The 25183-nt window shown below is 44.5% G+C and overlaps 1 protein-coding gene across 9 annotated transcripts in view; it reads right to left on the reverse strand.

Annotated features, from left to right (window-relative positions):
• Positions 1-1487: 1487 nt before the first annotated feature.
• Positions 1488-25183, reverse strand: part of SASH1 (SAM and SH3 domain containing 1) — a 323565-nt gene continuing 299869 nt past the window's right edge. For all 9 annotated transcript variants that reach the window (XM_033405251.2, XM_033405266.2, XM_004263733.4 and 6 more), the window contains 9 exons: positions 24090-24233; positions 20734-20869; positions 18942-19111; positions 17956-18165; positions 17106-17256; positions 13079-13192; positions 7735-8864; positions 6288-6419; positions 1488-4833 (listed from right to left, as the gene is read on the reverse strand). In XM_033405251.2, the coding sequence (XP_033261142.1) occupies positions 4570-4833; positions 6288-6419; positions 7735-8864; positions 13079-13192; positions 17106-17256; positions 17956-18165; positions 18942-19111; positions 20734-20869; positions 24090-24233 (2451 nt within the window). In that variant the 3' untranslated portion in view covers positions 1488-4569. The remainder of the gene's footprint in view (positions 4834-6287; positions 6420-7734; positions 8865-13078; positions 13193-17105; positions 17257-17955; positions 18166-18941; positions 19112-20733; positions 20870-24089; positions 24234-25183) is intronic.

Raw genomic sequence — 25183 nt, forward strand, 5'->3', positions numbered from 1 at the left:
ACTCCTTTGGCTCCCACACACGTACCCTGGGGTCCTTCCATACTGGGCTCAAACCTGGTTTGACTAGAACTTTCATGTATTTTGCTTAAGTTTTAGAGAGGTGACGGCTAAACTCCCTTTTCAGTGTTCTTCTCTGACAGTGTAGGAGGAGCGCTGTATGAGAAACTGGAATGCTTCCAAATAACGCTGCCCGTGGTCCCCTGACGGACGAGTGGTCCAGACCTACACCTGAGTGAACATCCATCCTCTCCTGTCTCTCACTCCCTCACACACACCCCTAAGAGTCTTGTGTACATACTTTTCTCTGAGTGGGTCCTCAGAGCTGAGTAAAGTCATCATTCTAAGGCCCCCAAATAAGTTGTGGTTAAACGACAACCATCCTTCCCTTTTCTCCTTTCCCTAATCAAACTTACATTCTTTATAGCTTCTAAGTGAATTCAACATAAATATCCAAACATGAAGCCAAGTTAGAACAAATACCAAGAATCCAGTCAAGGCTTCTTAGGAATCATAAGAAAAAAGTATCTTCTGTGAATTGAACGATAGAATCTTAAGAGTCAACCTGAGATAAATAAGATTTGAGGTTTATGGTCAGTTCTTTAAGATAATGCAGCGCTTCAGAGGAATCCCCGACTTTAAGAATATATGAAAGGGGGAGTGGGGAATAAAACAATGATTTGTAAATAAAACCTACCATGGTAGAGCTTCCTATATTGAAATCCACCAGTGGATTTAAACTATTCTATCAAAATTTTAAATACTCGTAACTTTTAACACAGCGGTTCCACGTGAAGTGAAGAAGTGTGGGGAAATGCTGTCATTCCTGTATGGAAAAATGCATATGCAGTTATCTTTGTCAATAAACACAGCATTTCTGAAAAGATATGGAAACACTGGTTATAATACTTACCTGTAGTGTGAGAAATAGGTGGCTGAGAGAAAAGGAAAGGGTCACTTTTTGGTCTGTCTCAAGTGCACATTTTGCCTACTCAAAATGTTGTACTACACACTCCCTCCTAATGAAAAATGTGTTTTTATATCAACTGTGGCACACTAACGTTGAAAAATGATTTTTGTCAAGTTAGTTGATTTCTAGAATATCCCAATCTAGATGTTTTTCTCTCTCAACGGAAGACCTGGATTGTTTCCATTTAACTACACATGATATTGGGCAAGTCTGCGTGGACTGAAACTCTTCATTTGAAAACAACGGGTTTAGACCAGAGGTGGCTTCCAAAAATCTCTTTCTGGGCTAAGATGCTGCAATTATGTGACTTGATTATGCAATATTTGAAAAAAACCTGAAATAAATTGGCAAAGAGAATCTGAGTGAGTATGATAGTGAGTTTTTGTGATGTGGCAGAAGTAATTGTGTACAACTACTATTTTTTACAATATATTTCATTCTTAAACCACACTTCATAAATTCCCTTTCATTTCTACCCTATGTACCTTTATAATACCCAGGGAACAACAAAAGAGGCATATTCAACGGAAGAAATTTATTTACTTTTTTTTTCTAGGTACATAGATGACATAATTATAGACAAGTTTTGATACATAGGAAAACCCTTCTGTCCACCTTTTTGCTAAATGAATCATCACAATAATTTTTACAATTTTTAAAACAATACACAGCTTTCTTGGGCTGAAGCAATCGCAAGAACATATTGGTACTGGTATATTACAGCTACTTACAATGTTTAAGAACAGCAATGGAGAAAAATAAGTTATTTAAATATTGATTTCATATACAGAAAGTGCAATGTTGTTAGTTGTTATATAATTTGCTCGACAGTTTCTTGTTTATCAATTTAAAATCGAGATAACTTGGACTCAGATTATTGTATTTTTTTTTCTGAAAATAATACAGTACACACATGCAGCATTGACTTGGTGAACTGACTCCTTTTGCTGCAATTATGAAAGCAAACTTTGCTCTGTGAGGAACTGATTTTCAATCGACTAGTTATTTCCAATTTCACCTAGACCTGGAAAGAGAAAAGGCCTCTGACTAAGGCAAGGCCAGGAAAATCTACTTCTTGCTTATCCGGGAATGTAAGTAGTGGCTGGGACTGGCTGCACTTCCTTGTAGACAGCTTCAAAGGAAAAAATGACACACAACGGATGTGTAGCTACCTGAGCCAAAGTGCCTCTCCAGGTTTCTCTTGTGCTTTCCAAAGACGACGATTTTCACCCTTCCTCAACGTTCTGCACCAAGTGCAGTGGATTAAAACTGGATATTGCTGAAGCTGACCACCTGCCTTCTGGTATCCACAGGAGGCCCCAAACCACCTCGGTCAAACATCACACACACACATTCAGGCTTTTCTAAGATCAAATTAAAAGTTTAAAGCAAAAGAAGACCAAACGAATACTAAAAGTAAAAAAAAACAAAAACAAAAATTTTTTTTTTAAAAAGCACAATAAAGTAAAAATAACCTCAGATCCCACAGACTAGGAAGCCCTTCCCACTGAAAATGATTCATGGTCCCTGAATTTCACTTCTATGCAAAGGCAATGATTTCCAAAGAAGAATGAAAAAGATACAGTTTGGCATTCTCGGAAACTCATATTCAGAAGGCTCCCTTTTCTGGTACCACTTTGACATTAAGTGAAAATCTTACCGTGAAAATGAACTAACACTTTCCCCTTCTCCTTTGTTACCTATTACCTGACTTTATGCGTGGTCTTTTAGCTCAGCTTAAGCTATGAGCAGGCTCTCTCGGATGTCATGCTGAGGGACTGAAAACGCAGGGCGAGGAGCCCGTTTTACAATGCCTACCTCACCACACACCTGAAATTCCTTCCAGTGACATAGGAGAGCCCTGCAGCCTCATTACCTTCTAAATGGAATGTCACAGCCCACAGGAATGTCATACCCCAGATGACAAAAATGGGCTGTTTTGAAGAGTTCAACAGAAATTTGGCAACTTTAGCTTTTTTTCTACATTTCCACAACTTCTTACATGGCATCTTATAGAAGGTGACTATTATTGAAGAAATATATATTATTCTTTCAAATGCATACCAAAAGCATGAAAAAAATATGTCACCTGAGAATGTCCTTTTCCTCAGAAACGGATCCAGATATATAAAGCAAATGGTAAAATGGTTTTGTAATTAATGCAATCACCTTTTTCCTCCCTCCCCTGAGGGATATCATTTGTTTTAATGAGTAGATGAAATATTACAGAACTTTTAAATCAAGGCTCCAAACATTTCTATTGTAAATGATCACACCCAGTGCTTAAAATAGGGTTCACGATAAGAATGTAAAGGAAAATCACTTTGTAAGCAATTGGAAACAATAATTTCTGTTTGCTAGGGAATCAGCCACTAGACTAAAAGAGAATGCTGAAATTGGTCAGAAGACAACTGAAAATATGCAACTACTTAATACATGGCCAATGTAGCTTGGCTCCAAAATGAACCTTTATTATATTTAAGTGAATTATCTAAATAAGAAAAGATGGAAGATAGTATTTTAATTATAAAACCAAAAAAAAAACTTTTAAAATATCTTATAAACTACTTCCCTTTTAAAAAACAACCTCCTTAAATGTTCAACTTACAATGACCTTTTGCAAAGGTGATCTGTTAGCTAATGACTGAATTTTGGAATGGACACAGTCAAGATTCCAAGTCAATACTGCAGCACAATGACCAACGTGGTAACAACACTAAACTGATTAAAATGAAAGATCGTAACCTCAAACACACACATATACTCTCACACGTCATATCTTTGTGAATTTAAGAGCGCCTTTTACCAGATTTGTAGTTAGTTTAAAAACTGAAAGTCAACATGAAATTTGGCCTGATAAACACCCCTATAAAATAAGCCATGTTAGAGTGAGACAATTAGAAAAGCCCATTTCTGCTGGAAACATCCCAGATCCGTTAGATGGCAGTCTAAGATGAAGATTTGGAGCTATGGTTACATGGTAGTGAACACTAAGTTAGATAACTGCTTAAAAGCTTACATTAAGGCAAATAAAAGCTGATTGCTAGAAAGCAATTATTAAAATGTCTCTTGTTTATCTAAAGGAGAATAGGGCTTTTTTTTTCCTAGTGCAGCCAGATTTTCTTATTTTTGAACAAATGAGCCTGGTCAATAGTGTACAATCACTCCCGAGTCTGTTACTTTGGCCTGGCTAAAGCCCATCTGGGCCTTGGGAACCCTGCAGGGTGACAGACAGAAGGGCTAGAAGCACGCTTAGAAACAGGACAGGCTGCCCCTCCCTCTGCCCCCTGCCCTCACCCAGTGCACCAAGACAGACTGCAGGCAGAGCATTTGTGGCAAGTTGGCATCTTTGTTCTATTGTGTCCTGAAAACAAAAATAAGTGCTTGTCTTTTCTTTGGGGGTCAAAGAGAACCACACCAATTTCCTGGAGGGGGCTTTTCTGGAGAAGAGAGTCCCGTGCCAAGATTCCGAGTTCTGCTGGCCACACACTGGGCCTTTCTTCTGGGTCTGGTCTGCATGTCCAGCCAAGGAGGAATTGCATCAGCATCATAAACACAGTGAACGGGTGGCTCTTGTCCAGGGAGGTCCATTTCGGGCCTGACTACATGGCCTCGGGGCCTGGTGGCAGTTTGAAGAGTCTGGCTGCAGACACGAGCTTACTTATGTGTCTCTCCTCTGTGATGCCAGCCTCCTGAAGGCAAGTGTGGGACAGAGAAGGCACTTGGCCCAGCGTGCTGAAGCCCGCTTCAGTGAGGGCACTGGCGTACATGGGTAGACCGATGGAAACCAGCCAATCCGACACGGATGAAACGCATCCGGGAGATAGGGGCTTCCTACAGATTTCTGTGAGTCCACCGCTTGGGATCTGGGTAACCAAAGAAAGCAATTTATCAAGATTCAACAGGTGTCACTGGAGAGCTCTTTCTTCTATGCCTAAAAGGAACACTATGAAATATTATGTTTATTACTACACTATCAGAAAGGGATAACGCTATGAGATGTCCAAGAACATGCCTATCATCAAGAATTCTTTCCTGGGCTTCCCTGGTGGCGCAGTGGTTGAGAATCTGCCTGCCAATGCAGGGGACACGGGTTTGAGCCCTGGTCTGGGAGGATCCCACATGCCGTGGAGCAACTGGGCCCATGCGCCACAACTGCCGAGCCTGCGCGCCGCAGCAAGAGAGGCCGCGCGACAGTGAGAGGCCCGCCCACCGCGATGAAGAATGGCCCCCGCTCGCCGCAACTAGAGAAAGCCCTCACACAGAAATGAAAGACCCGACACAGCCATAAATAAATAGATAGATAGATAGATAGATAGATAAATTATTTCCTGACTTCTCAAAGGTGAGACAAATCTTCAAGGAAGTGTTGGAGGTTCCAGAAGGTACTTGGAATTAGACCTAACCCCAATTATGTGTGTAAGTTTCCAAACTGTAATCATTTATATTTCTGGCTATTTTGTCTCATGGTGGTCACACTCTTCAACTAATGATCCTTACGGTGCTTGAAGAAGCAAACCTACGTGATAGTGTGAAAAGTAAGATACTCAGTGGGTAAGGTTTTTATAAAGTAGATTTTCTTCTGTATTTTGGATCTGCATTAACATCCAGAAAACTAAGCATTTAATCAATATAGTCATAAAGAATTAAAAATACAATAATAAATGTTGGCTAGGGCAGGGAAATGGACATCTATACTTGAATCCCGAGAAGGCCAAATGCTACACCTCTCAGAAAGGCAATTTACCACCAAACGGGCAAACCCTTAAGATTGTGTGCAGTCTTGTTGAAGCAAATCCTCTGCAAGGAATATATCCTCAGAAATTAACCCCAAAAGTCTACAAAAATTTATTAACCAGGAGGTTCTTCACTCCATTGTTTAAAATAAACAGCTGGAAAAAATCTAAATGTTTCAACAATGTGGAACTGGCTAAACTAGGACATACCTACTAGAGCACTTCGAAAAACTGATAATATAAAAGAAATTTTAGTAACAAAGAAAGAGGTTCACCACCTGATAACTGAAAACAATAAGGTTTGCAAACTGTTCATGTACTATCATATATGTGCAGAGAAATGACTAGATGGACTTTTTCACAGTGCTGGGGTTATGGATAATTTTCATCTTTTTCTCTCCAAAACGGTATTTTTAAACCTTTGTAGGCTGAATAGGTCTTACTCTCTCCCAGGTGTCTCCCTTCGATAGCTATAATGAACCCTGGGCTACTTAGCGGCTGCCAGCATGCTCATCATTAAGCTCTAGAACTGAATGGACTTCAAAAAGCTGGGTGAGGGGAGCCCCGAAGCGTGGGCTGCTTACCGCCATGCGGTGCTGCTTCCGAAGCAGCTTCACGCGGATCTGGTCCATGTTGGTGGCAACGTCCCTCTCGGGCTGATCTAAGTCTTCTGCATATCTCTGTACCAGGGCCTCAGGAATCCCACAGCGGCCGTGCTGCGAGGGAACAGAAATCTCTTATCGAGGGTTGCGAGGATCTTTTTCCTTCTCCAAGGACGGCAAACACAAGGTAGGATAAGACATTTCGCTACTAGAAAACAGGACTACAAGTTTTAATTTGAAGTGAATATATTTTATTTAGTGTCAGGATGGATGTTTTAGAGACAATACTTTTACGTCTTTATCTTTTAAGTAGTTATGAGCTCTAGAAAAATGTTTTGAAATATGGTTAAAACAGGACACAATCATTCTCTATTTTGGGGTCCAACGCCCTCACCTCACTCTTATCTGATCATTTTGCAAAATGTTATTGAAGACAGTCTTCTAAACTGCAGGGGAGAAGGGCAAATTTGTGCCCTACAGAGAGTCTACTGTTGGTTCCTCAACTACAGAGTAGAGTTACACCGCTGTATCACTAGACCAGCATTTACTGTACAGTAGAATTCTCACAACTTTCCATTCAAAGGGGTTCATTCACTAAGTATCAGAAGGCAGAGGAGTATTTTATCGTAAGGCACTCTTGGTCATAAGAAGTTTATAACAAAGACTCCTTGGAATGCATTATAACAATTCATGCATTCCTAGGAGTAACATACAGCTACATCTATTACCGTGTATTTGTATTGAAAGTCATTTTGGTATTGGCAGATCTACTCCTTTATTTTTCTTCAAATGAAAAATGAGTTTTCATTATAGGTCTCAATGTTTTTAGTACAATGAGGTATCTTTTCCCCTGTTACCCTTACAGATAATTATACAGTACAATTATTACATCTGAATAAGGCTCTACAATTTTCAAAGTAGGTTCAGGTTTATTTTATTTGCTCCTATTAATACCTCTAAGAGGCAGTTATGCAGGTCATTATTAATTCCATTTTACGCACAGGGAAATGAAATGGGGATTTGTTAAAGTCTAAAAACAAAGATGTTGAAGAAGACATGGAAACTGGAACTCACGTCTATCCTTTCAGGAACTGGGTCTAGTACTGACTGATAGCTCTCCCTGCAAAGGATAGCTGCCCCAAATTAAATACAAACAAGTGAAAGAAGAGAAGAGAAAAGAAGGGAAAAGAGAAGAGACCCCTGAGGCCGTGTCTGCATTTAATCTGGGCACTGTGCTACAGGTTCATTTGAACACCAAGCGCGGGGCGGCAGGAGCCCCCGCCGTGGGCCACCCGTACAGTCACTGTGCTTCGGTCCTCGCTGCCAGCTGGCCTTCAGGGGCTGGGAGGTGGGGGGCAATGCCGCTCCTCTCGCCTGGCCCCCGCCCGACCTAGAAGAGCCTGTGCAGTGGGGTCAGGGCCTCGGATACCTTATCGGAATAGGGCTCCTCGGTGAGATCGATGCCTTCGGCCCGCAGCTTCTTCTCGGTGAGCATCTCCAGGTCCACCCCGCGGGTGCAGGAGACCTTCCTGGCCAGGGCAGGGCCAAGCCGCACGCCGTGCTCCTGGAGGCTGGCACTCTCAGGCAGCTCCGACAGCCAGGGTGGAGGCCTGGCGCTCGGCGGGCTGCCCGGCTCCGGCACTGGGGGAGGCCTGGCCACTGGCGGCGGGGGACAGTCGCTGGGGCCGCCGGGGCTGCCCTTTTTAAGGGGCAGGCTGGGTGCATCGGGGCCAGGGGCGCTGGGTGGGCCGGGAGGGACAGGAGGCAGCCCGTTGGCGAGGCGCTCCCTGCTCTTCTTGGCGGGGACGGGGGGAGGCTGGGTGGGAGGTCTGGCCTGCGATCTGGCCTCGGGGCCCCTCTGCTCAGCATCCACACCTTCTTTGGTGCCCGGGGGGTGATGTGTCCCTTCGAAATCGAGTCCTTTCCTGTGACCCTCAAGAGGCGTCCTTGTTAAACCGTGTTTAACGGCGGGCGGTTGGGCGTCATAGGTTTTGGGTAAACACGGAGGAGGGGACGTGCCCTGTGAAAAGGCAGCCATCGGGCCATCCAGTTTCTTAGTAGTCGTTTTCTGAGGTTCAGAAAATCTCTTGCTTTGGGTCAGTAGCAGTGCATTGTCAACAGCAGAATCCAGGTTGGGGCTTTGAACCTTTGTGATGGAGGGCGCTGTCTTTTGTGGCACTTTGGGTACAATCTGAGGGGAAGGTTCTGTCACCTCACCAGGCACATCTTTCTCAGGTTCTCCTTGAAGGTCGTCCAGGGAGTGGGATCGGGGCCAAGTCTCCACGGTCTGGGGGCCCTCTAGGGTCTCACAGCTCCGGCAGATGGAAACGGGGAGGCTCCTTCGGTTTTTATTCAAGTCAGTCACACACGGGGGATCACAGTGCTTGGAGGTGTGAGGGGTGAGACCACTGCCCAGCCTCCCCTCCCCTCCCGGCTTCAGCGCGTCTACTGGCTTCGTTAGAGGCAAGGTTGGGTAGCTGCCCAGCTGATTCCTGTTGAAAGACTTCACGCTGGACTCGGCTGAAGATCTGGCAGAGGGGCTGGTTTTCCGAGACTTGCCTACGAGACAAGGAAATATTTTACAATCACATTTTAAAAAGCGAATCAAACGGATGTAAAAGGTGTGCTAACGTAACTGAAATCTCCAACTCTTACCTCCCACTGTTGAATTACACTAAGGACATGAAGTCACCCCTGGTGATGTAGAGTTATTGTGGTCCCATGTTTATTTTTAGAAAGAATTCTTAGTCTTATTAAAGGACTCAGGGAGATGAAAGTTAATTGAGTTATGTGGAAAGAAAATATGCTGTGTCAGGCAACAAAATAAATCTAGGCCTAATGTCTGTTCGTAGCTGCAGTCAGTGTGAAACAAGGCACACCCACACCCCATTTAGGAACCACACTGACGGGATTTCTGTTTAGGGAGTAGTTTCCTAAGACCATGGCTGCAAAGAGGACGTAGGACTGAATTCTGGGACAAGTTCTTTAAATGGTATTCTCCAAGGTTCGCTGGTGACCGCTGAATTCTCAAACCTTTCAAGCCCTCCCCACTTTGTGTTTTGCTCAGGTGTGTAAAATAAAGGTACCCTAGAAACAGTCAGCTGACCTTGGGACAAAGGAGTGAACAAGCTGAAGTGAGGATGTCGCCACAGACGATCTATTAGATACTGATATGGTTCTAATTGCCACTGAAGCGATAGACCTGATTACAATAAAATGATTGTCAGGCTGATAACTTATCAACCGGTCACAGTCTACTTAGTTGACAACTGTTGACTGATACTAATTGCTACTGCTGTCTGGTGAACAGAGCCACCCATGGTAACCCTGAGTGCACCTGACCCCAATCCACTTAAGATTCCTCTTCTGTCTGAGACAAGTAAGCTGTCTGAATTTCCTACGACTGCTTCCAACTGTTAGGACAGCGAAGCAACAAACAGGCATGCGGCCCTCTTCCCCTGAAACTGGTCTGTCCTTAGGCCGTGCCGCTGCTGCTCGTGTGGCCCTGATGGATGGTCTACTTGGTAAGTTGTTTTCCTTATGGACCTAATAGTTCCCAACACTCAAATGTTGGTTTTCATTGCGAAAAGAAGAGGACATAGGAGACTCACAATTTAGGTTTTATGGCTGCGGGTATTTTAGATGGAATTTATTCACCTCACACAGAAGTCAGCAGAGGCTAACTAGAAACGAGAACGGCGAAGAAGTCAGAAAGGAAAAGATTAGCACCGCGTTCACGGCGGTCAGAGAATGGTCTCTTTTCAGAACACTGCACTTTTAAAATCAGTACTTTTCAAAGCAAGAGGATACTTTTTTTTTTCTTTTTTTTTTTTTTTTGCGGTACGCGGGCCTCTCACTGTTGTGGCCTCTCCCGTTGCGGAGCACAGGCTCCGGACACACAGGCTCAGCGGCCATGGCTCACGGGCCCAGCCGCTCCGCGGCAAGTGGGATCTTCCCGGACTGGGGCACGAACCCGCGTCCCCTGCATCGGCAGACGGACTCTCAACCACTGCCCACCAGGGAAGCCCAGGAGGATCCTTTTTAATGAAGCTTCATTTACAAAACAGATCAAAGTTGAAGTGTGGAGGTTTCTCAAGGCCCAGGTCCACACACCGCCACCAAGGCCCCCATCCTCGGGACCCCGCAGACCACAGTTAAAAACCAGGGCCTTAGGCAGCATAAGCTTCTGAACCAGAAGTTACGGACTGCATAAGAGGGACTGCTTCTGTAAACCTTGCGTTTATTTCTCCACCCGGTGAAAATACTCTCCTAGTAAAACTAGATCAAAATCGTGCAGCTTGGTTTAATGTTTGAGAAAACAAAGGTGGGGAGGTACCATGTCCTTAACTGTTACGTGGACAAAGCAGAAAAGATGGGTGTGTGGGGGCAGAAATGTCGAATCTATTTTGAAAACGTCTTGCTTTTCAAGTACTTTCGGCTGGTTTGAATTGTGGACTTCCGGCAATTTCATATCTTCAGTGTATATGTTTATGCTCCTTTTGTTCCAAAGCCCGTTTAGTAAATGTCTTCTCTGTGCACATAGACGTTTACTTAAGTAAAGTAAACCACTGATTCAAACCGAGTCCACATGTGTCGTGGGTATGGGAGCCAAAAATACACATTGTCCAATAACTTCCAAAAACTAGACCATGAGGAGGGCTGGCCCAGTGATGTGAAGTTCGGGGGTCATAACTCTGAGCCCCCAGTCATGCTGTCTGTGGGGACAAGGGAAGTACCATATTGGATGTGGGTAATTATATTCTTTCTGTCTAGCTGGTCTGAAGTTTTGAGATTTTTTTAAAAACAAAAATGTGCTCTTTAAGATTTACTTATATACCCTTCATTCAGAGATCTAGCTTTCATAAAAATGAAGAAATGTTTGAATAGACTTTTCACATTATTTTAATATGAATATAGATATTTTCATACTGTAATGATAATACTGCTGCCAGGATCTATCTGTTTTTTGTGGGGTTTTTTTTGAATTTTAGAATTTTATTTCTTTTTTATACAGCAGGTTCTTATTAGTTATCCACTTTATACATATTACTGTATATATGTCAATCCCAATCTATCTGTTTATGGAAGGAGTCATCGTGCAACTGCGATCCCTGAACTAACGAGCACGCCTGTTTTCCCAGGGCAGTGTCCGAACACCGAGGGCAGCCCCTGCTCAGGCTTTACTGTCTATTTAAGAAGAAAACTTGAGGTGAGGGATGATGATGATACTGAAGGAACCAAACCTTCCTGCCCTGGCTTTGCATCGTGTTCTCAGCGGGGCTCCTCAAAATCCTCCCACTGAAATGAGAGACTCACGGATGACAGCCCCGAGCACTGGGATTTTCTTGCTCTTCAGAATAAATAAGCAAAATCAAATAGGCAAAGAGACCTTTTATGGTATATGTTGCCTTTTGCCTTGTTCCCAAAATAGGTCCACCTATTTTCATCTAATCCATGGTTTGTGAAAGTACTTATGATAACATACAAACTAAATCCCTTCTGGCTTGAAGTTCAACTAAGCCCCGATACCCCTGGCTGATGTATGACGACATTAAGTAGTTAAGAGTATGGACTTGAAAATGCTTATGGTATTGGCAAGTCAGGTCTAAAATATTGTCTACCATTGACTGAGAGCCTATTATTATGAGTCAGAGTGGTGCCAAGAGGAAAAGAACAAGGGCTTCCGTTATTATTTAATCTCTCTGTAGCATCCTCATCTATAAAATATGCACTGCAGGATCTGAGTGATAATTAGCAATTGCATATGTGCGCACCTAGCCCACTGCCTCATTCATAATCAGTGTTTACAAAGTGCTAGGTATTTTTAATATATTATTACTTTGTCTTAGAATAATCTATAAAAAAAAAAACAACTCATATTACCATTTAAGAAGTAAGGAGGACGACTTCCCTTGTGGCACAGTAGTTAAGAATCCGCCTGCCAATGCAGGGGACACGGGTTCGATCCCTGGTCCGGGAAGATCCCACATGCCGCGGAGCAACTAAGCCCGTGCGCCACAACTACTGAGCCTGCGCTCTAGAGCCCACGAGCCACAGCTACTGAGCCCGTGTGCCACAACTACTGAGCCTGCACTCTAGAGCCTGCGAGCCACAACTACTGAGCCCGTGTGCCACAACTACTGAAGCCCGCGTGCCTAGAGCCCGTGCTCCGCAACAAGAGAAGCCCCCACCCGCAAGTAGAGAAAGCCCACGCGCAGCAACGAAGGGCCAACGCAGCCAAAAACAAATAAGTAAATCAATTTGTTTAAAAAACAAAAAAAGAAGTAAGGAGGAGTCGGAGATGTAACTTGGCCAAAGTCTTCAGCTATGCCCTATTCACGTTCAAACACCAGGTCTCCCCACTCTAAAGCCCCACAGCTCTTTGCATGATCCAGATGGGGGGAGGGGCCTAAACCTCTAAGAGCAGCAGAACAATGGAAAGTTTAGGGTCCCTTTCTCTGACACACAAGTTTAAACTCTTTCCAATTATGTGCTATGTGGGATGGAAGAGTAACTGATGAAAGACCTCTCTACTCATTTCTCAACATCATCAGTGGCCTAGGTTCCTGAGAGATGTTCCTCCCTCCTAAGGATCTTAATTAAGCACCATTCACTCCGGGAAAACTCCTCTCCCTGTTGCCAGTTTTCCCAAAAGCAATGAATGGCTCAGGCTGAGGAAGAAAGACAGTCATTAGCCAAAGCACAGATGTCAAGAAACGGCCCAGTAGGCTTGCGTATGAAGATGCATTCACGATCATTTGTGCCGACAGTACCGTTTTCCAAGTTCTCGCTGCTTTCATAGCATCCCGAGTCTCGTGGAGAGCATCCACTCAAGCCCTGGCTGTCAACAAGCAGCTTCTCCTGGGATCCGGACTGGTCGCTGTTACCTAAAGAAGGTGAACACATAGCATGGGATCGTAAGAAGACTGAAAGGCAGGCTACAAATCAACGGCATCCCAGTTCTATCCTCGGTCCTCACAATACATTTTGAAGCCTTGGACTTTGGAAGAGAACAAATTATTTTAAAGTAAATGAGATAAAAATGAATGAGTGAGATCAGAACACTTTTCTTTTCAAATCATGTATCACAGGAAGGTAAGTTTGTAGACAGAGGACATAGTTGAAATACATCAATGCCTTTTAAGTTACCCTCAGGCCAACCAGGGAGAGGAGAAATTCAGAGCATCATGTCAAAAGTGGGGGGAGAGCAACCACAGTCTGCACATTCTATAAAGAGGGCATGCCTGGCCTTATGTAGGTTCAAAGTTACAGGAAGACTGTCTTTCAATCATTATGCAGACTAGATGCTTGGTCGATAAAAATGGAAACCAAGAAAACATTTTCTACCTAAAATAGTTGACGATGAATGGCTTTAATTTACTTTTCTTTCTCTTCACTTCGCCTCCCCCCCACCCCACACACACTCTAAATCAATAAACCAGAAATCTGATGCCTTTTCTTGGGTCATTAAAAAAAAATTGCGGGAAGGCTGAGGGCTGCCATTCCTACTGTCCACTGACCACTTCCTGTTTGTATTTCTCACATGGAAAGCATTTTATAACAGAAATCATGGCGGAACAAGCTTAAATTAGAGCACCAAATTAAGAAATGCTATTTTTAAAGTGATTAATGAAAAATTAACTAATTGGAAGCAAAAGAGGAAAACCCTTTCCCCTCCCCCGCACCGAAAGTGGAACATTCTAGAGTGGTGTCCTCATTGTGTGGAGGAGTCTGTGGATTTGGAATGGCCTTTGTTCTAGCCTAGCATGTTATTTTGGAAAATGATACTTATAAAATGAGGGCTTGGAGCTATCAATTACAGCCCAGGAAGAGGAATCAATGCAGTTCGTCCTCGGCGAGATAGTTCAGTGTATTGCAGCGGGCAAACAGACCCCAAAGTGCTGACCGACGGGAATAAAACAGAAGACTTGTCCCTGCCGCTGCAGGAAAATGCAGACTGTGCCTGTATCTTTCAGGATGCCAGCCTCACACACAGCAGGATACCTGAAGTTATTATGGGGAGTGAAGGGGTCCCTTGCATTGCGTGAAAACCACAGTTCAATCCATAAAATCATGAGGCCTGTTCAAGGGGCCAGAGCCACTTTCTTCCTGAAGGATCCAATCAGCAGCTACTTGCAGGAACCCAACAAATTGAGCAAAATTCCCTAAAACTAAAAGCTAGCGTTTCCCCAGTAGGTTGTCCTTCTTCATTAGGGAGAATGAAGAGGCGGGGCATCTCTTAGATGTGCTGCACACTCAAGGCCTCATCCTCCCCGCACCCCAGACTCACTAGAATTAACGCCAAGGCACTAAGGACGAGAAAGAAGGGGAGCTGGAATCACGGACATTCTCACAGTCAAGTGAGAGCGAAGGACTGGGTTGTGGGGCTGAAACTCCATTTGGACATGACCTGAATTTGGACTGAAGGTCTCCCCAACCCCATCTCAACACACACACACACACACACACACACACACACACACACACACACACACACACACACGGAGAAAGAATATATGCTAAGACACTGATGAGACATCCCAACATCAAAAGGTGCTTATGCGCACGGATATGTGCCATTTTCTGGAGTGTAGTTACCTTGGAAAAGAAGGGAAAGGAATGGGATTCTTGGATAGCAGGCCTTCCAATGGGCTTGCAGCACTTATGTCTTTAAAAAATAAGCACTGAAGTAAATATGACAAAATGGTATGTGGATTTGTTTTATTTTTCTCTGTACTTTCCTGCATATTTGAAATAATTCCTGATTAAAATTCTTATTCTTATGAAAATGATTTTGTTAAACGAGAGCTTTCATCTGGCAGACCTAGGAGAGTGGGTCTGGGATCAGTAGAAGGAACTGCCCCGGGACAATGCCCGCAGGAAGGCTGGCATTCCCCGCGCACAGATGCAATGAGAGAAGCTGGACCCATCTGAGTGCCAAGCCATGATGCAGATGCGCCTCTTGCTCTTGTGGGGGCTGAGCTGGAAGGTGTGCAAGATCTCTCAGGTCTCAGCAGGTCTCTGGATCTGTCTAGTCTGACAGAAATGTATTGTGTTCCTCTAAGGTATCAGTTACTTAGAGTACTTCTTAAACACAATGAATTTAAAAGCGCCGAATGTAGCATCTTCTAATCCTAGGATAATCCTGCGTCCAGGCACTTGGTGCTCACTGGCACCCCTGAGCCCTTGAAGCCTTTGTTTTAGAGCCACTAAAAAGAAGTACCAATTTATGTATGCGGGATGTTCTATACAGTGGCACAGCACAGATTCAAAGTAGGATTTATGAAGAGGCAAAGAGCCTTCCTTAGACTTGTGAGTGAGCATGATGAGGGGCAAAGATTCCCTCCTATAAAATATGCCCAAGTGCACACCTCAGGACATGATCCCAGGAGGGACAAGGAGTCTTAGCCCTTGCGGCATGACAGAGACAGACCCTGCACCTTATACTCAGAATTTAGCTTTGCTCCTCCTGTGTCTAAATGCTAAAGGAAACACAACGGATGGAGTTTATAAACCAGCTGTTCTCAGTGGCTGAGGAAGAGCAAATGAGCTATCTTACCGAGCAGATGTGGTCCAGGAGACTAGATGATTGAACGTTAATTGATATTCACATAGCTGGTCGGCCATTCCAGGCACTGGGCCAGGCTCTGACACAACCTGGCCACAGATCCCCAAGGTGTCTCCTGGGGAACTCCAATACTAAAGAGACCAGATTATAAAGTGATATTAACTCTGAAACACAATTCCCTCCAAATCTATCCCTGAAGGCAGTGTGTTTATCTAGGGTTTAGACATCTATCTGATGGTGTGTCATCAGTTAATTTAGAGGGAGGACTTATTAAGCAGAAGTGAATTTAACTGCACTGAGACACTTGCTTCCATGTCTCTTGGGCCTGATACATTCAGTAATGTACAATTTTTTTTCCCACCATTCACCATGATTTTGGTGTGTCTTTTAGCAATGGAAATGCTATTAGCTACTGATATCCCTGAAGCAGAGCATTTGAAAGAAAATGCATTTGAATTCAGTAACTGGCAAGGATACTCTCCACTTTGTGATGAATAATTTCAGGAATATTTCTGATGTCAGATTGAAGAATAAAGAGCAAGATAAGACCGGGTTAATGGAGCAAAGGACACAGTGTATTCAAATAACTACAGGAAAGCTGTGAGCTCACTAAATTCTCTTCATGGGTTGTAAAAATGAGCTATCATTTTAGCTGAGAAATCGCAGCATGGAATTCTCTGCCCTACATATTCACTTGAGATTATTTCCTGCTTCTTTAACGCAAGCTGATGAATTTCATTTATTCATTAATTAACCTATTCATTCAGAAAACAACTCCTCATGTGCTTTGAGAAGTAATTAACCCTTGGTGGGGCAAGATACTCCCAGTTTGTCAGTTACTCTTGTGCCCAGGTATCCTAATGACCTCCTGAAGGCTGCACATCCCACCAGCCCCCAAGGTGGCATGAACTGTGTGTCTTAAAAATACTGCAATTCAATTCTCAGTCCCTCAGAGGAGCGTCTTCCTCAACGATTACCTAGAAACATGTCAGGAAAGTATAGGCTAGTAAGGTTTTCTTTTGCTCCTGCATTGGCAGGAAGGTCTGCTTTGGGAATCTATGTCTTTGTGCTATTTGACAGAATACAAAATTGACCTTGGCTTTGGAAACAGTAGGATCGAATGAGTGACTCCAAGGACCCAAGCATATGCTCGCAGCTTATGGGACGCCTGCTGGTGACCTGAGAATGCGGCGGATCTAACAGTGAACACGTCTGTGCTGGGAAGGACTTACTGTCATATTCCTGTAACAGCTCCACGGCTGTCAAGAGAACAGCTCTGTGCTCTGGGTCCCGGATATTTAACTCGTCCAAATCTTCCTCCTCCAGGAGCTTAAAGGTGTCCAAGTCTTCATATCCATTGAACAGGAAAGTGGGCATGTGCTCCTGGAGGGAAACAAGACAGAAGTGAGTCAGCAGCCCAGCCATGTGATCCACAACCGATGACCGGCCTCAAACCCCTAAACTCTTTTTCCATAGTCATTTTTATGCTAATTCAAACATTAGTAAGTATCCTTTGTAGCACAGTCTGGACCTCCCAGTCCTACAGCGGGGCAGGCAGGGCACTTCATCCATCAGGGGTTAAGAAGATTTACACTGCAGGCTGAGATGACTCCACTGGCTTGCATTTTAATTGTGCCCTTGCTGTGAGCTGAAGCCTGTAATGCCACCCAGTGCGCAGCGGAGGAGGTTCTTCTTTCATTTAGAGCTGCTGAAATCCAGCTCACAGAGACCTGTGACCTCTTCAGTAGCAAGACAGTTGTGCAAGGAGGAAACAGAATCTACCACGTAGACCCACCCCCCCGCCCCGCTAGATGCCGGGAGTAATGGGGGGAGAGAGGGTGGAGGGGAGAATCCTTACGGCCTCTGAGAAGCCAGCCAGGGGACCACGAGTTTGTGCTTACAGCCCTTCCTGGTAGTGGCTTGAAGCTCACAGCTCTTTGGACTAGGAGCTCATTGCGACCTGGATTTATGCTATCACCCCCAGCGGAGGTCAAGGGCAGAGTCATGGTGCTCGTAACTATTTCTGTAGAATAATGGGTACTCATCATAGCAGATGCGGGGCCAGGACAGGACGGAACTAACTTTGAGGTTGATGCGATCCAGGAGATCCTCCACCGACTTGGGCTGGGGGGGTCTTCCTTTCCTCCTCCTCCTGGTGGGGCGCTTGGGCTTCTCCTCTTCCTCGTTGAGCACGTCCACGTAGATGAATTTGAATGTGCCCACCTTGTTGTTCAGCAGGCCCATCCAGGTGCCCATGGGGGGTTTGCTGATTATGTCAATGATGTCTCCTTTCTGTGGCCCAGGGAACAAAGATCTTTCCGTTAGGTACACTTCCAAGCATGAACCATCTGTCAATCAGAAGTGTGAATCACACGCATGTGAAGACACTAGGAAGACCAGAATCAGGGCTCCACGAGTCACCCGCTACGATTGGGAGTCCGGCAGATACTGGACAGGGCACTCCTGACCGTGCCAGATCTCATGGAGGCCCAAGGGCCCATCCCCTCTGGCCTCCTGCACCGCAGGACAGTGGCCCGAGGTGTCCGTCCACCAGGGCTCAGGGCTGGGTGGGCACCTGGCTCTCTAAACGCCCTGCCCTTACCCAGAGAGCACCTACTTCTTAGAAAAAGAATTCCCACCAATCAGATGTCAGTGGCAACCGCTGTCCTGTAATCGCTTCATACATTTCGTGGAACCCCATCTGTCCCATATGAATGTCACTGATGACAGAGAGAAGCCAGTTACATCTCTTCAGTTGGTGAAAGCACAGAGACTGGAGGGTGGAGGGCAACAGGAATTCTGGAGGGAAGCTGAGGTCAGAGGACAGGGCCAGAGGGATGAGGTGGTGACAAAAGAGGATTAACACAAGACCCTCCTCCATCCCCAAATGCCGGCTGGTTCTCTGTTTCATTTTCCACTACAGAGGTCGAGACCGGCTTATCAAGGTAGCAGAGACACTGGCCAGTCTGCACCCCAAGAGCCCAGCATTTAACAGCGAGGAGAAGAGAACACCTCCTACGGCAACAAGGCACCCCGTGTTACCGCTCCAAGGCCAGGCAGACACACACCTTGAGCTTGAGTGAGTCTGTGTCATAGGGGCTGGGCGTGAAGTCGGTGTGCACCCTGGCGCGCCCACAGAATGGGCCCCGGTACGGGGGCTCCTCGTCATCACCGTCTTCCGACTTAACACTCTCCCTGTTGCTGGTCGAGGAATCGGTGGTGCTCACTGTTTGACCACCTGTACAGGAAAACAGGCAGAACACGGGTCAATACAGATTTCCTGCACAGCAAAGCTGAAGGCACTGAAGGGGGCTTCCCTGGTGGCGCAGTGGTTAAGAATCCGCCTGCCAATGCAAGGGACACGGGTTCGAGCCCTGGTCTGGGAAGATGCCACATGCTGTGGAGCAACTAAGCCCGTGCGCCACAACTACTGAGCCTGCGTTCTAGAGTCCGCGAGCCCTAACTACTGTGCCCGTGTGCCACAACTACTGAAGCCCGCGTGCCTAGAGCCCGTGCTCCGCAACAAGAGAAGCCACCGCAATGAGAAGCCCGTGCACCGCAACGAAGAGTAGCCCCCGCTCGCCGCAACTAGAGAAAGCCCGCGTGCAGCAACGAAGACCCAACATAGCCAAAAATAAATAAATTTGTTTTAAAAAAAAAAAAAGAAGGCACTGAAGGCGTCACAGGCTAGGAAGGTAAGCGCCAGAGGAGGGAGTCACGAGACACAGCCAAATGTCAGGACCAGAGCAGAGTCCAGGGGAGGATCTGAGTTTTCTGACTGTTCTCCCTAATCAAGCCCCAATCAGACAGGGGCCTTCATCAGGTTATCTTTATGACCAGGGAATGCAGGTGACACCGAGGCTCCCTGATAGAGGATACCACCCTTAACATTCATAACCTCTCATTTGTCAGGCATACTATTTTTACCCCATTTTACAGATGAGGAAACGTAACTTGCTCAAGGCCAAATGCTTTTAAAGTAGTGAGTTTAAACTTGGTCTCCTCCCCCATAGCATTCGGCAGGCACCACCATTGGACCGGGAGTGGCTGCACAGCATTTGTTTCAGGGACATCTGTCATTCTCTTCTCCTCTTATTATTTTTTTCCCCGTTTCTTACTTGATTATTTTATTGCCCTGATAATAATGTTTTAATCGACATTTTGTATTCATGAAAGTTAGGAAGACATTAGCTTTCTTTGTCAAGCCAGAAGAGCATTATTGGCACTCCCCACTACCCGAAATGCATCAGGGAAAAATAACATTACATTATTGTGCTGAATTCTGCATAAAATGTTTCTGATTAAGGATTGGAGAATGAAGAGAAGCATCTGTCTTCTCTTTTATTAAACCCCCACTAAAATGCTAACAAAGGAATTGGATTCACTATGACAAGGAAAATGGCAGGGGGCAATGCACAGATGAGAGATTTTTACGAAAATCTGTAAGACAAAAAAGTGGTCAGAGGATCGCTGATTACTACTGTAGCTGGAGGATGTGCCCAGAGGTCAGGAGAGCAACGTGTGCGCAGCAGGGCCCTAGTCCTCTCCTCTCAGTTTGCTGCACATCTTCATGAGCCCTTCCCCTTGACCTACTCCCCCCGAGTTTCCAGATCTTCTGCTGGCGTGCTTCCCCTCTCTCCTCCAACCCAAATCATTACCCTCAATTTTGTGGCACTGCTAGACATCAACTACTAAACAAATAGGACTCTAGGGCCAGCTATTTTGCAGGTCTGTCTCTGTAACAGCACCTTAAGGGTAAGAACTTGGTCTAATTTATCTTTAAACTGACTGAACCTGACACTCAGTAAAAGTCTGATTTTGACTCCGAGGAAATCATCTACATTTGCAAACTAGACCTACTCATTGAGCTTTGACCGCTCAGAGAACTCCGCAGACTCTCCACAGAACCTCCGGCTTTGAGCTTGGGCTTGTCCATGTGTTCGCTGTCAGGCTGAGAGGACGGAGGCGAGCCCGGCATTCCATCAAGGCCTGAATCCTGAAATGGGTTTTGACAAAATTATGTTTCACCAGAGTGGATGGGCGTCCTTTTGTAATTCACAGCAGTTTAGCCCTCAACGACATCAGTCAAATCCATCTTTATACCCAAGTCTGATTCTTTACCCAAAATGTACCTTCCTTTTTCATCTAAATCGTTGCTTCGTTTTAAAGTTGTGGTTCATGTAACTATTAATTAAACACTCAAAAAGTATTTTTCATACTCAAATAGATATTTTTGAAAAGAATCTATCTACCTTGTAGACAAAACATTTTGTTAAAGGCTTAGAGACGCTTAGTATACTCCCTCGTTCAGTAATAACGCTGGACTTCAAATGTAGATCAGATACAACCCACTAGTAATGTAGTATCCGGAAGTATCATCATAGAATATTTAATCTATTTGAAGGGAAACATTTACACACACACACACACACACACACACACACACCACACAAAGCACAGATTCTTATATTTCTGTTTACACAAATTACTAAAATTGGCTAATAAAATACCAACTTAGGACCCAGATATACAGTTGACCCTTGAACAACACAGGGGTTAGGGGTGCCGACCAGCTTTGCAGTTGGCCCTCCTTATCTGCGGCTCTGCGTCTGTGGATTCAGACAACCACAGATCGCGTAGTACTGTAGCGTTTACTATTGAAAAAATCCACCTGTGAGTGGACCTATGCAGTTCAAAACCTGTGTTGTTCAAGGGTCAGCTGTACAGCAAACATACCATTTTTCTGTCTATAATACAATTTCCTTAAGTCACCCTACGATTTTAGCTTCTTTCATTTCTTCTTCTGTTGTTAATAAACAGCTGGGAAGTCCCTTTTAGATCAGATGCTGACAGTAGTGACTCAGCAGTACTTCTCACTTTTGGGGTGGACAGCCCCCCATCTGCACATGTAACTACAGCACGCTCATTTGATTTGAGGTGCTAATAGATAAGACGGTATCACACTTTAAAAAGTCTGCAGTCAGAACGGTTTACTGGCCCAAAGAGAACACTTTCTGGCATATTATTACACAGCCACGTGAACACAGAACCATCTAACGGCAACCTGTTATTTGCATAATGCCGAATCATCAGAAGGGCTTTGATGAGATCTGCGGGGCCCTGCAAACATTTAAGGACAATAGAAAGGGCAGCTTCTGATTCAAAACACACTTCTGCTTTACATTTAAGGAAAGCGAGCAAACAACCGCAACAACTACAAACAGAGGGTGCATCGTTAGGAGGTTACTGAGCTGCAAAGGATGAATTCCTGAGGTTTTCATTCCTCTTTTCTGAATCATAAAATAAGCCACCTTTCCAATTAAAATCTTTTTAAAATGCTTCTGGAAAAAACCTCCCAGTCTGAAAAACAGCAATACCAAATACACACCTGTGATACTGTATGTTCACAAGTGCTTTTTAAAAATTATTAATTTATTCATCACATATTTCAGAGGCTGGGCATAGAGCAGGAACAGAGCAGATAAAAATCCTTACTAAAACAGTCGGTGTCTTTGCTCAAAAGTTTTTTTTTTAATGCCTTACAATGTTAATTTCCTCTCTCTAAAAAGCATTATAATGATTCCTTCTTTTTTTGATTATGTGAAATGACCGCTTTAAAAAAAAAACAGAACTAAAACTAAAAGACATCAATATAGTAGTAAAATTATAGAAAAATGCTCAAAATGACATGAAAGTTCTATGCTCATGACCCACGAAGCAGGAGACCCCTAGGAATGTAAGTTTATAAGAGCTTTTAGTCGATGTTTCAATTTGGGGGAAAAGCCAACTAAATAAAGCGCTTTAACGCGTGGCACTGCTTTCACTGGCATAAAGTCTGTCTCACTCGAGCGTGCACAGCTCGCTTCATGGCTGGGCAGAAATATAGAATCACCATCACTCCCATACCCATAGGGACAAGAAACGAAAAGATTAAGGAAAATATTCGTGGAGCAGAGATACTGGAGGCAGCCAGACTTCCCCTGCAGGTCTGACCGGCCAGTTTCTCAACCTGAGCACTCTCATCGTTTTGCATGGTTAATTCTTTGTTTCCATGGACTGTCCTGCACATCGTAAGATGCATCCCTGACCTCTATCCTCTAGATGCCAGTAGCACCCAACACCACCCCACTCTAACCCACTGCCACTATTAAAAATGCCCCTAGCCAATGCCCCTGGGGTTGGTGAGGGAGCAAAATCAACACCCCCCAACACATCCCCAATACCCCACGAGAACCACTGTAATAAGCTGAAGATGTGCAGGTTTTGTTTGAAGCACAGCGCGGGAGGCTGGCTAGCTGGTTCAAACAGGGGGATGCTTGGTTTTTAGCTCACCATGTCCACCAGAGGGCAGCAGCTGAGCAAAAATGCCTGCTTTCCCTGCTGTTCTATTTGGTAGATAAAGCAGCATTACCTACATATTTCTTAAGTAGACAAACAGTTCACAAACGGAGACTTCAACAGACTACAGAATGCATACTATTAAGGTGCCAGAGGAGAGCGTTTTGAAAATCTAATGGTCAAAATTATCTCAGGCCCAGCCTTCCAAGTGTCTTTATTCCCTCCACCCATAAAAATAAGACCCATAAAAAGAAGGTTATGTTCCTAGAGATGAACTTACAGAATTGGGGAAGGGAGTGGTGTCAATTCTGTGATGTCTTAAAGTCTGCAGATAGGGATGGTTAGTGAACACACCTCTGCAGAAACACGATTACTGTGTAAGTCTTGCAGCCAGGAAGCACTTTCTGACTTTACTTCTCAGACTTGCTACACGCTCCTAAGAACAACTTACGCTACATTTATTTGAAAAGTCGGCTAAGAAAACTTGAGTGTCTTTTTAAGGTTTGATTCTGGTGATGTCCATTGTGGAGCAAGGAATATTTTAGAAAATAAAATCCTTCCTTTGTGTTCTAATTTTTAGTGCTTATTGCATTAAAGAATAATCATTTCTTTACATGTCTGTCTTCTTCTCTCATCTGTACATAGAAGTCAGGGCCTGCTTTGTATTCCCAGCACCAAACCTGGTGCTCGGGTGACCCTAAGCGCTTAATAAAAATTTGCGGAATCCAATGTTTGTCTACATAAACCAAGCATGGTCCTGGAGCCTGGTTAATGCCTGTGAATATATTTAGCACCATTTAAAATCTCAGACCAACAGTCCTCAGCTTTTCTTGTTGTTGGGAAGAACCAAGGGGGCTTTTCGCTCAGCTGTCACATACCTGCTCAGAGACAGAGCTGCTGTATTTTTTAGACATTCTCTTCCTCATTGTCTCTTTCACTGATTTCACCTTTTTTCCAAGAGAGATTCGGGAGGCGGTAGGTGATTTGATTACTTCTTTATACACAAAATCTCCTTCTTTACCCTGCAAAATAAAATGTTATAAGTATCTTAATCACAGAAAATGAAGCCCACAAACAGGTTTTATTATTCAAACCATGAATGTCCTACCTCTCAGCAAAACGTTGGCATGCTCCAGGATCTCCACATTTTTCTTACGTTAACTCAGTGCTATGTTATTTATCTTTTTGATTAAAAATGAAAAGCTACTGACTAAGTGACTTTTGCTTATTTGTTTGCTTAAAGTGGGATGTGAGTCACTTTGTTTTATTTAAACTTAGTATATTCTTCTCCTGGTACATGTTCTCCCACCATTTTAAATACCCAAGGGGACTGTATCTTATCAATAAAGAATGATTTAGATGAACCAATGTTCACTTAATCCCAGCAGTGGGGAAGAAGTAAAGGATACTACTACTGAATCACCCAAGAAAGTGGTAAGAACAAAATGGCAAATCTCAATCATTAGAAGTCCAGCATCTGGGGACTTCCCTGATGGTGCAGTGGTTAAGAATCCACCTGCCAACGCAGGGGACATAGGTTCGATCCCTGGTCTGGGAAGATCCCACATGCTGGGGAGCAACTAAGCCCATGAGCCATAACTACTGAGCCTGCGCTCTGGAGCCCATGAGCCACAACTACTGAGCCCACGTGCCACAACTACTGAAGCCCATGCACCCTAGAGCCCGCAAGCCATAACTATTGAGTCCATGCACCACAACTACTGAAGCCTGCACGCGTTCTAGGGCCCGTGTACCGCAACTACGGAGCCCGTGTGCTGCAGCTACTAAAGCCTGTGCGCCTAGAGCCCATGCTCCGCAACGAGAGAAGGCACCACAATGAGAAGCCCACCCACTGCAATGAAGAGTAGCCCCGCTCTCCGCAACTAGAGAAAGCCCATGAGCAGCAATGAAGACCCAACGCAGCCAAAAAAAAAAAAAAAAGTCCAGCATCCGATCAGATTTATATCATTGT

This window comes from Orcinus orca, chromosome 12, assembly GCF_937001465.1.
Source record: "Orcinus orca chromosome 12, mOrcOrc1.1, whole genome shotgun sequence".
Lineage (NCBI taxonomy): Eukaryota > Metazoa > Chordata > Mammalia > Artiodactyla > Delphinidae > Orcinus > Orcinus orca.